At 44.2% G+C, this 12,345-nt stretch overlaps 1 protein-coding gene across 6 annotated transcripts in view; it reads right to left on the bottom strand.

Annotated features, from left to right (window-relative positions):
* Nucleotides 1–257: 257 nt before the first annotated feature.
* The window catches only part of ppp6r3 (protein phosphatase 6, regulatory subunit 3), a 38,218-nt gene continuing 26,130 nt past the window's right edge, over nt 258–12,345 (bottom strand). For 5 of the 6 annotated variants that reach the window (XM_072386553.1, XM_072386556.1, XM_072386555.1 and 2 more), the window contains 9 exons: nt 11,603–11,657; nt 11,217–11,347; nt 6,705–6,820; nt 6,273–6,480; nt 6,067–6,164; nt 5,280–5,475; nt 3,215–3,313; nt 2,489–2,560; nt 258–2,334 (listed from right to left, as the gene is read on the bottom strand). In XM_072386553.1, the coding sequence (XP_072242654.1) occupies nt 2,283–2,334; nt 2,489–2,560; nt 3,215–3,313; nt 5,280–5,475; nt 6,067–6,164; nt 6,273–6,480; nt 6,705–6,820; nt 11,217–11,347; nt 11,603–11,657 (1,027 nt within the window). In that variant the 3' untranslated portion in view covers nt 258–2,282. The remainder of the gene's footprint in view (nt 2,335–2,488; nt 2,561–3,214; nt 3,314–5,279; nt 5,476–6,066; nt 6,165–6,272; nt 6,481–6,704; nt 6,821–11,216; nt 11,348–11,602; nt 11,658–12,345) is intronic. The other variant, XM_072386557.1, reaches the window with a different exon arrangement.

Consider the following 12,345-nt stretch of genomic DNA (forward strand, 5'->3'; position numbering starts at 1 on the left):
ACAGGCAAAGCAACCCCCCCCCCCCCCCCCCTTTTTTTTTAAAACTTCAGTTTCCTTACGATCCCAGTCTTTTCTGATTTGAGGTGACAGCTTTTCACCAGTCCCACCCCACACATTACTGGGATTGGTTACTAAGGTTTATAATGTATGAATGTCTGACCGACTTAAACCATGATTGAGACTGCCACTAAGTGAATGCAACTTTATGGTTAATGAAAGCTGCTGATTTAAGTGGTGTAAGTATAAAGGAAACACTCAAGTTGGCCACAGTTTACTAATGAGAGAAAGTTCACAGCAGCAACTGATCTGGTGGGATCAATGGCAAGATCATCACTTCAAATTTTCTTCGGATTACAATCAAAGCACATCTCCAGGAGGGTGAATGAAAAGTCAGTCCAAAGGATAACGATCAGACCCTCAAAGTCATTCGTTGTTCTCCGGTAACAGCAGAGGAACTGTTGAAAGCTTTCCTGCTGGAGATCTGTAACTGCACTGTTTGGTGTCTATATGCTGAAACTGAGCTGTGAAAAACAGAAACTGGATATATCGTTCTCTTTTCGGTAGAGAACCACAGAAGACAACTGATCTGTGGACAAAAATTTAGAACATGCTGTCTTTGTTGTTCCCATGTGGAGAGCAGGGCAGCCACCTCACTCCTGCAAGAGTTTAATGTGATCTGACATAAAAAAATTGTATGATCAGACAACATTTCCAACCATCATGCATTAAAGATAATAAATGTGGAAATGCTCAGCCATGGCCCTGAGTGCTTTTTTCACTCATGTCCTCAGATATAGAAATCAAACACCATGAGGAAGTGAACAAAGTTAAAACTTGTTTTTTAAAGGAAAGGGAGGAAAAAACAAAAAGCAGCAGAACTGCTGTACGATCAAGTGTGTTACTCTCATTGAGCTTGTAAGTCTGCGCTGTCTGGTGGTGGCATTTTGGTTACAGCAGAGAATTCAGATACAACACTGGGAAACACGGCGAAAATACAGTCAAATCAGACAAAAACCTGATGAGTAAATTCTTATACTAACCAAGTTCAAATTTGCAGATGAACAGAAAAATCTCAGGAACCTTTGCTCTTAGTGACTTGATTGAGCAATGTAGCGCACTGTTGAACTCTGCAAAGCATTTTGGCCGAATTCCCTGCAGGAACGCAGCCGTAGCGATCCTCACCAATTTCCTACAAATTGAACTTTATCAAAGTAGCGAGCTGGGTGAGAACGGGTGAGATCTGGGTCATTGGAGGGGAACATCTACTTCAGGTTCCTGCATGTATTTTTGTCCCAATACGTCTTTAATTTCTTAAAAAAAAAGAAAGAAAAAGAAAACAACTGCACAAAGTGAAGTTGTAGTCTCAAATTAGTTGAATGTGAACTCAAATCAAAGGGAAAGTCTGAGAACTGGTCTGTAAAGCACTTAAGATCTGGGTAAAAAAAAAAACAAACAAGAGAACTATGGGTCAAAATCAGTTTCGTTGGCCCTAAAAACGCAAGATAAGAAAAGGCATCCCTACTCTTTAGCTCAATAGCTGCTAGACAGAAACCCTGTTAGCGTGAATGCAGCCAGCCTGAAAAAGCTGTGTCGGTACGATTCTTTAGTAACAACACATCAGCATCATCTTAGCTTTATAATAAATTAAAAAAAAGAAAGTCAAAAAGCTCGCCAAATCTTACTCAGCGCAGGAGAATACAAGAGAAAGAACATTTACAAAAATTTGCAGAAAAATAAAACCAAGTGTGGTTTTTAAAATATGTTTCATGTGGGAGCAGCACGGCTCAGACTCAGGCCAACACTGACAGCTGTGACTCTGCTATGAAGGGTCAGCATGTTGCTCAGGACAAACAGCTCCACGCCTGCTTGGGTCACTCACATCTCCCCGTTTCTCTGCTAATTCATCTTATTCTCCTGTATACATGCGTCTTTTTACAAAATATTTTATTCATACAATCATTTCTTTTACTATAGCAACATTACTATTTAATTTTGAATGTCAAGATATCCGTCGCACATCACCTCATAGGAACAACAGTATATAAACAAATGCAGAAAAAACTGATTCTGTATGCATTTGAGTGAGACTGTCTCTTATTTTGTGTCCCAGTTCATCCTGTGTCTGTACACCTTGTCTGTCTGTGATGAGCCAATGGAAGTATTGCTGGTCCTGGAGGGGCATGGTATTGGTACAGCTTTGAGCATGGGGCCTCTGCTGGGTGGCCAGGAACAGAGCCCTGCATGGCAGAACAAGCTGGCCGCTGGTGGGCAATATGAGACCCTCATGCCGGCCCGTTTATTGCTTGCTCTGAGGAAACAGAACTCCTGTCCAGCCTAGAAGAGACAGGAGACACAGAAGTAGATTTCTTTTAAAGTGCATTACCTAGTTACAAGTTATACATTTTGAGGAGTTTTCGTTGCAGGGAGGTCTCAAAATAAATTCAAATAAGATCAAAATGGCACCGTTCACAGAATCAAGAAGACTTACTTGGCCTCCTCTATAGTGGACGTTTCCTTTAGCGGTCCATTAGGAAGCTCTTCCGTGGGCCGACACTTCTCACTGTTTACCAGGACAAGAGAGACATCAGTACCATGTTAGAGCCAAACAGTGGAAGCTCATGGCAACAGGTTTAAAGTGACTGACAGCTGACAGGCTTGCAGAGTTTGAATGCCTTTGAACAGGTTTTCTTTTAACATGAAGTACTCTCACTAAAACATGCAGATTAGGTCCTCTCCATTACTGCCAGCAGCACACACACAGAATGCAACCGTACAGTAAAATCAACTCAGGCCAACAGAACAAGCATCTAAGCTGTGACTGGTCAGCACTCATGTGGCCAGATAAGTGAGCGGTCTGAGCTTCAGTAACAGATGTCCCTTTAACTTCCTCAGGCTTTCATTACAAGCCTTCATTCTGCCTGAAGGAGATTCTGAGTGTACCTCTAATGTATTTAATGAGACAACAAAAGCAATTGTAACGAAATTAAATGCAAAGGAGGCATAGCCATTCTGATGCAAAAAGAATTTGGGCTGACGGTATAAACGGTATTTGATAGTAACAAAATAACCCATTTTTAGTTGATCACTGCTATATCACAGAGAGCCTGGACAGGCACACTTGCTCTCTTTACAGCAAACGCAAGTGGTGTGTGTGTGTGTGTGTGAGTGTGTGTGTGTGTGTGCATGTGACCATGTGAGAGGACTTGTGTCTGACCCTGTTTTGGGACAGCAGGCAGCAGCCGAGCTGTTGACGTCTGAATCCACACACTCCAACACTAAGTATTTCTCTGAGGAGGCAAGCTTGTCTTCATCACTGGAACAGACAGGTATACACACACACACATTAATAAGAGGTGCACACTCTCACCACAGAAACACACAACACAGTGAGAGGTGACAGTGGATGCATGCTGTGTCGACAGAACACGGTAAAACAAAGGATGGTTGTGTGTAAATGGAAGGAGTCTGGGAACTATGTAGGAAAAATCATCTAAATGTACAGCAAATGGAGAAAGTCAACTGTTTTGAATGTTTAGCTATGTCACTTTTTAAACTGGAAACTGATTCGGATTAGACCAAAATTGATTGTACCAGCCGTCAGTCTTGCTTTGTCTCAGAGAACCACCAATAATCTTGATGAGGACTCAATCAAAGCAAAACACCTTCACACATCAGAATATAGTGTAACGTCTGAGCTGATGATCTGAACAATTACAGAGTTGATTCTGGAAGGACTGGAACTTATGGTTGTAGTTTTCTTTGAAAAACACATTTAAAAACAGGTCATCATGCTTGGCTCAGAGAGTCTCTGTGAATACTGACAAAAATAACTTATCTAAAAAGATACATATATATGTACCGGTATACACATTATATCTTTGTACACTCACATATGTCTGAACATTAGACTGTTATACACTACATCCTTTAATGTGCATTTTCACCTTTAAAAGCCAAAGTGCTAAACCCAAAAGAAGGCATGTATGATAACATATCAATTCAATCATTCATTAAGTCGTAAGGAAGCATTAAAAATCCAGTTGTTGAGAGGTTGAAAGCCCTTTGGAAACGTGCCACTGGTGGCCATTGTCACATAATTATGGTTTGCTCCTGTTACAGAAAAGTCGACTGAATAAAGTTGAGTCAAAACTGAAGAAACAAAAAGTGCACTTGAACAATAGCTTTGGTAGAAACACATGCAGAATGGAATAAAATGAAATAAACAGACAAGAGCTGAAACCAAAGATATAAATTGGGAAAGAAAAGTTGGTGGTTGACGTGACAACAAGACTACATCACGGCTGCAGGCTCATCTCTGATTGGCTGTACATACCGATAAGATTTCAACACTCTGAAGAAGACCACACCCAAAACGCACAGCAAGAGAGAGAGGGGAAGCTCAGACTGTGAGTGTCGTTCATTTCAATACACTGTTATTTACACACACACTTACACACACACACACACAAAAAGACATAATGCAGCATCAACAAGAGGACGGTGGAACGGAGGACAAGCAACTTCAAAAAGATGGCCACTGCCAGGCAGAGGCTTTGTTTCTGCCAGGATGTTTGGCTACTGAACTGTAGGACTGAAGGGTGATGAACTGATGTTTGTGGTTTAGAGAAGTTCTTCTTCTTTCAATGTCATTTACTTCAGTTACTACAGGTTGCCAGGGAGAAAAAATACTTTTCAAAGTACACCTGCACCACAACCACCTTTTTGGTTATTAGTAAGTGTGTGAGGGGTCTGTGCTGTACACATTGGTTCAGATTTTTGAGGACTGTGATGATCGGGTCTTCAAATGTAATTACACAATAAGTGACTGCTCCTTGGGAAGCTATATCTGCCTGTCCAAAGATGAACCTTTTCCAGCAGTGCAATGACCTGCACAGGCTAAAGACAACTAGCTGTCGGGGGCATCTAGAGTGTTTGTGAACGTCTCTGCGATCCATCACTACTAATTCAACCTGTAGTTTATAGCACTGTGGCTGTTGGTGATAGAGCTTACTCCGATTGGCTGTTCAGCACAGCATGTCACACGTTAGTGGTTTGGACAGATTTACAGCAAGCAATCGATTGAGAAGAAAAAGACCGAACCCTAAACAAACCAAACCAAAAGAGAACACTAATGACACATTAGGACTGACTGGTTAATACACCAGAGTCAAATAAAGTATTCCAGTGTTCTGTGGTGGGTTTTGAAAATGCTGTTCATGACATTCAGTCAGTTATCACAGGTGGATAATGGTATTTTTGTGTGGATGTGCTTGGCGAACCTTTTGAAAACAGCAGTCTCTGTCTTGGCGTCGACAGTGAGACTGACAGTTTCTTTCATGGAGCCGTTGATGACCGTCTCAGTGATGCTTCGCTGCTCAGAACAGACCGTTTCCTCCTCTGCGTTTGATATCCCGCAGTCTTTAGGTGAGATGGATGAGGGAGAAACCACACTGGCGCCCAACCAGCCATCGCCCTCTGAAGGTTTGAGGAAAGATATCAAAAGAAGTCGTGCACATTGGCAAGTGTCAAATTTCTTATCCAAGTAAATCAAGGCTGTCACGGTTGTCGGGTTTCCTTTGATGTTTTTGATTTTCATTTGGAAGATGTGAAAGGGGAAAAAAAGCCCCCACAAAGTGCATGACAGCAAAACTTTATTTGAAATTTTTTTTTCCCTCCAGTTCTGACACCTTGATGCACGTTAGGGCGGAGCAGAAACAACTTTGTGAATCTCATCTGACCCGCAAACATTTAAATAATGTAAGCTAGCATCTTCCCTGATCATCATGAGATAATATCACAGAGATGAAAGCAATTCCTGAAAAGAGCTCTCTCCGTGGTCTTCTAGGGGATGCCCATTTTGGATCAGGACAGCAACTTCCTCTACTAAAAAACAAACAGTACCAGCTTATTACAACTTTTTACTGTATTTTGTTTCACTAGTGAACAGAAACCCGGCAACTGGGACACCCGCAGGAATTTAAACGTTGGAATGTGTCTTACTCATGAGATCACATGAGTGTACATAAAGCCTCCGTCAACATGGACATGAATGTGTACAAAACTAACCCTCAGGTGCCATTGGTGCATTGACCCCCAGAGGGTCAATTGTCTCTATGCTGGTTTCCATAGCAACGGGAGAGTTGCACCTCAAAGGGTCTTTGGGACTGAAAGAGATCAGATTCTTTAAATCTTAAGACAATCAGTAAAAAGTGGACACTGTAGTTTTACTTTTGTGTTGCAGCCTCAATAGAGCAAACTGTCAGGGTACCTACCTGACAGGTGAGAAGTTAGAGAAATCAGCCCAGCCAGTTTCAGTGTTGGATGTAGCAGGAGGGGAGGAGCTCCATGCCACCTCAGGAAGGACTTTTGCTGAGGAGGACAAAGGAGACGCTGCAGCAGGGTTGCTGGGGCTGGAGGCTGAAGCTGTGGATGTACCCGTGTCCATGGGGACGTCATCAAAACTGGCTGTCCACACGGGTCCTTCGGGCATTAACAAAGCATTGATCAGCCACTGACTCACATCTGCTCATGTAGGTATCATTTTCAATGTTACTTGCTACTCCAGAAAACTAATATACTTATATCTATGTTTCAAAAATGAAAATTGACTGATAGTTCTCACTCAAGACCAACTTCAAGAAAAAACAGTCATAATTCCCACTGCAGGGAAAAATTAAAATAAAGTATTCTCCCATTTCACCAACCTGTGTCAACTTCCATTCTGTCATCTGTGCTGGGGTTGGACACTTCAAAAGGATCTCTCTTACTGTCCTCTTCTTCTGAGTCTGTGCTCTCTTCGCTGTCTGTGCTGCCTGAACTCCTGGGATGGACACACAAAGTAAGTGTTACTTCAAATTAGGGAGGTCATCCTGCTCAAGATGTGGAGTGCAATAACAATGTGTAGCCACACGGCTTAATTATCAATGCATTAAGACCAAAGGTTTCATTTACAGGAGCCTTAAAAAACCTGAGGATTTTCTGGAAACTTCATTTCTCAGCCTCTGAAGTTACATAAAAACTATCCGAGGGGTTAAACCTTTAGCTTTTACTGTAAATTGTAGGCTCTGCCTTCGAGTTTATTAATACTTTTTAAATTTTTTAATGGCTTACAATGAGCATCTATAGCTGTGGAAGTATCTCATGCTAACTGATTAACAGATCAAAGGGTGGTTTTTAACGCCATCACAAAAAAGGAAATTTTAAAGGGAAACAAAACAGTGATTAATGCATTTAGTTAAACATATAATGACAATCATTAACCTCCATCAGCACATTGAAATAAATAAATAAAAGCTTCATAGTGTGCCTTTGTCCAACCTTTTAGAGTCACATTTTATAACCAGCTGCACCAATGTGATGCAACTGGTGCGCTTGGTTGTAAAAGAGATGGCGTTTCTTTATCGTATCTAACACGATCGCAGTATTAACGCAGGTTTGGAACAACATCATTATTTCCACGTGTTGGTCAGCACGCAGCCGAGTGACACTCTCTTTGCTCGGACCATCCAGACTATTCCGTAACATGACAATCCCAAATATCTGATGAAGATTAGAAGTGAAATCTTAGTTCGATGTTAGTTTAAAAGAGGAAAAGACACTAAAGGTTAAAGCTGGGTTTCTGTTGTCCGGTAATTACCAGACTTTGATCGGTAAAATCTGCCGAAGTCTGGTATTTTCTAATGTACCCAGTTTGGTGTGCCAACATTGGTTGGAAAACTAGTTTGCTTTAAAGCCCCCCCATACTATAAAGATAAGTGTGTCCCTTTATTAAAATGTCCTTAAGATCTTTTTATGGGTTACAGACATGTAACCTGCTTTGAATCTGTGGAGCACCACCTACAGTCTCAGAAAGGTCAGACAGACTTCACATTCCATGTAGATGATGTGGAGGAACCAATCCTGACTACTTGTTGGGTGGAGCTAATTTTCATGCACTGTGAGGAGGTGATAAACTGAAATGCTGTCCCGTTCTCATCAGCAATTCCTGAACTCAAGCCGTGGAGCCCCACAAGCAGCCTTGCCACCAACCAGCCGCGCCCCGCAATCTGCAAAGAGTGAGAGGCCAGCAGAGTGTGGAAGGCCCGAGTCCTGAGGACGCCCATAGACTCCCCGCTCACACTGAATCTGCCCCTCTGCTGGTGAGAACAAGCAGGTGCTGCTGTGAAAAGCCCACGATCCTTGCACTGAGTGGGTGAGAGTAAGTTAATTTCATTGCCGTTTGGGTCTTCATAACATAAGCGCAGCAGAGGGAGTTTTTATTAGTCGGAGGAGACTTTGTAGAACTGCTAACCTGTCAGGCGGAGATTCGGGTGGGGCCATATTAGCATATTCATAGGTTGGACATGTGGAATGTTAATTTCTGAGGACGTGCACAACTGACACACCAAACAAACGCAGGATACTCTTGACAGCCATGATAAACACATGCATAGTTGAAAGCAAGTATATTTCCAACCTTAATCTAGCTAGCATTGAGGAGGCAGTCTGAGGACCTGGAGGAACAGCAAAGGTTGACTAAACAGTTAAAAGGTGCAGGGAATGAACACAATTTGCCCCATGATGCTAAAGGATCTGGACATTGTTGTATAGTCTTGGCTGACACTATTCAGCCTCCATGGGAAAGTTTACTCCAGGGTGTTGGAAAGAAGCCTCCGATCAAATCAAACCTGCAGCCAAGTGTGAAGCAGCCAGGATGAAAGTCAGCCATGGTTCTCAACTTTATTTGTTGCCAAAACGTCAAAATATACAACTTTCAAGAACACAGACCAGGTTTTAGGGGATCGGCAAGTGCTGGAGTGGAACTCTAAAGACGAAAAACCCATAAAAGTGGAATAAACATGATAAAATAATTGTGTGAAGACACAAGGACAGATGAACTGCTGTGTGTCTGCAAGCTGTCAGTTAAAGCCGGCATAATCTATCACTTGTCCATCTTTTTGATGAGATACAAATATTAAAAATGTAGCTTGGGCTGGGTTGCCCTGGACGCGCCACAGTATGGGTGGGTTGGTGCAGGTCCTGGTGCCGGGCTTGTTGCTCTGGGATCTCCAAGGTGTCCACAGATGGTTTTTTTTTTTTTCAGGGTGTTGGGGCGTGCGGTGGAGGGAGAGGGGGGGTGCTTTTCCCCTGTTGGGGGGGCCTGGGTGATGGTGGGTCTCAGGCCCGGGCTGCTGCGACTGGTGTGACCGGGTGGTTTGTTCGTTTGTTTTTTGTTGTTGTTTGTTTGTTTTTTGTAGAGGTCCTCCGGGGTGGGGTGGGGCGGGATGGGTACCTTCTGGGGGTACAGTAGCTCCCGGAATATGGTCGCTGCAGGCCCCGAGCCTGGTGGACATCAGCCCATCCTGCCCTGGGTTGGCTCCCAGGTAGCGGGGATGCCTATTGCAGCCAGTCCCTGGCTGCCCTCTCCGGGGGAGAGTAGCTCCCCGGTGTATATCCCCATACCCCTCTCCCTTCTGGCTCCTGTACACAGTACACACTCACACATGAAGGGTTTTGGGGGCGTGTGTGTTCGGTGGGGTGTAGTGGATGGGGCCATGTAGGTGGTCCCCTTTGATTGCACTCTGCAGTTCCCCGCCCCTGTTTTAATTACACCTTAGACATTACTACTTATCAAACACACTCACACACACACACACACATTAGGTCTTGGGGGGTGGTTACACTGAGTGGCATCTGGTGGGCGGGGCTCTTTGGGTATGTAGGCTGCCCAGAGGGCCGCGCTCCCAGTTCTACAAGTTTGGCTGCCCCTCAATTTTAATCGCTCACTATTAGAAAATATTGAAGAGCCAGAAGGGTGAGGGGAGGGGTCTTCTTCCTACACCCCTGCTTCCTGGTTGCTGCTCGGGGCGGGAGGGGCCGAGAGGATTAATGAATTGTTCTGCTGGTTCGGGGTCTGTGGTGGCTGGGGGGCTGCTGGCCCCCTGGTGTGCCCGCTGCACTACACCCCAGCGGAGTCGAGGGAGGGAGGACGTGTGGATGTATGGGACGTGAAAGTGTGTGTGGTAATGATTGGGCCTGGATCTGGGACTTGCTGTCGCCTGGCCTGCCTGTGCTTCTCCCGATGGGGGGGGGGGGCGGCGTTGCCTCTCCCCGCTGCTCGCGACTTCACCCACCTGTGGGCACGTCTTGACTCCCAGGGCACTTGGCCAGGGGCACTGGGGCATGCGCTGACCCACTGTGTGGCTGTCTGGGGCGCTTGGCCCTCCTGGGTATTGAGTGGGGCCTCTGCCGGGGGGTTTGGGGGCACTCGGGCTCCTGGGGCCCGGGTCCAGTGCACGGCCCGTGTCTGGGCGGCTGGGGCCTGGCGGGGTTGGTGGGCTGTTGCCCCTGGCTCTCGGGGGGCTCTGTCCGGGGGCTTCCTCTGCAGTCTTCTGGGTGGATGCGTGGTTGTCCCTGTGGTGGGCTTCCTGGGTTCTGTGGGGGCTGCTGGTGGCCTGGGTCTTGTGGCCCTCTCTGCCTGCTTCTGGTTGCTTGGGGGAGCTGTGGATTGTGGCTCTGTACACTTATACACTCATAACTAAGCACGGTTATCATGTAGGTCCTGTGCCATGGGTGTTGCATGTTCATGCACACACACACATTTATTAGCCCAGTAGCATGCTCGCTAAGCAGTTGATGTATTATCATGTCGTCTCAGGTCATCTATATCCACAGCTGTGTTGTATGCGATTGCCGCTTCTTGTGCTTGTTTTTGTTTGTTTGTTTTTTCTCTGCTTGTCTGCTTTCAGGTGCTCCTGGTGGCGCTAAGGCTGGATTCCCCTCAGAGGCCATGGATTGTTGTCTGTTTTGTTTTTTTACAGGTGTAGCAGCTGGTTGTCTGGTTTTTGTTTCTATTTTTGTTCTGTTTCCTCTTCTTTCCTTGTCCCCCGGTCCGGTTCAGTTCTATTACATGTCATATATTGTCAACAGAAATAAATAAAATGGGCATCAAGGGGAGCTTTACATTTATAAAACTTCCCTTGGCAAAGCAAATCTGTTTGGCATCAAAGGTATTCGGACTACAATTCTGCTGCCATAATGCTGAACAGGACAAGGGTAAAATAAAAAAAAATAAAAAAATGTAGCTTTAATGTTCTGGTAGAGCAGACCATGATTACAAACATGTGATATAATCAGCAAACAGTGTTTAAGTGGTGGTCCTCAGTCAGAGGCACCAGTGCTGCTGGCTGAAAAAGTAATACTGTAGCCATATGTCTAAATGCGTTTGCTCAGCTGACCTTGGCCGTCTCTGCGCCTCTGGAGCGAAGGTGACATCTTTTTCATCCCAGATATCCTCCTCATCTGAACCAGCATCTTCAAACTGCTGGATTTTCTCCTTACAGCGAGCCTCAAACAAAGCTATATTTGCCTGAGAAAACATACACCACATAGTCACAAAAACACTGTCCTGTTGGAGCACTTACAATTACAAATTAAGGCTGTAAACTATTGAGGAGTGAGGAAGGCTTTAGCATGTTGTACAAATGTGAATTACAGTGACTTAAACTGTGACATCAGGACATAGAAATAAAAAAGACATTTCTATGTTTTCCATGAGAAGTTTGCTTTCCCCTCTCACTCCTGGCCTACATACAAATTTAAGATCAACATTTAGAGTACTTACACTTTCATTTGTATTCAGTGAAAAATTGATCTCTGATATTCTATCAAAGGGAATACTGCAAGGTTAAAAAGAACAGAGTTTAGTTCAGTTAGGGTCGTTAGGCATCCACATACACAACACAGTACAGAGCAGAGCAGAGCACAACAACACTTTCTCAACTTGTTCTTTGGCAGCTCAGAATAACAAACAGGGAATTAGCTTTTTTGCCAGCTTCTGTCAAAGGTGAAACGTAATGGCTGTCATACACACTAAGGCTGTATAGAAATGAGAGGAAATAACTAATGGTGGAAAATGCAATGAATTCATAATCAAAGTAGTTACTGATAAAGACTTTTGGCAGATTATTGGAAATTACAGGGAAGACTAACATCTCAAATCCTTTCCTGGCATCTTAGTGTTTCACACAATAATTCAAACCTTCACCATTTTCAGACAAGCTTTGGGTTCATATCCAGTAATCTGTGATGCAAAGCTTTGAGCAGCTTACCCATTTACACATTCAGTCTTGTTAAGCACAGAGAAATCATCACAACTAAATACTTGAATTCTACAATAGCAGCCTGATTCATGCCTCCTTGTGCGAGTAAAATTTGATATTTCAGCCCAGATGTGCAGCTGATGTGAAGAGACAAAGCAGGAGGCTTCTTGGTGTCTGGGTGAGATTTCATTTTAGTAGCCTTACCCAGTCCTATGAACCAGTTAGTTCATTAGACTGTTGCACCACAGTAACAACCTTCCAGCTG

The sequence above is a fragment of the Leuresthes tenuis genome, unplaced genomic scaffold (assembly GCF_036924035.1).
Source record: "Leuresthes tenuis unplaced genomic scaffold, fLeuTen1.0.hap1 SCAF_5, whole genome shotgun sequence".
Lineage (NCBI taxonomy): Eukaryota > Metazoa > Chordata > Actinopteri > Atheriniformes > Atherinopsidae > Leuresthes > Leuresthes tenuis.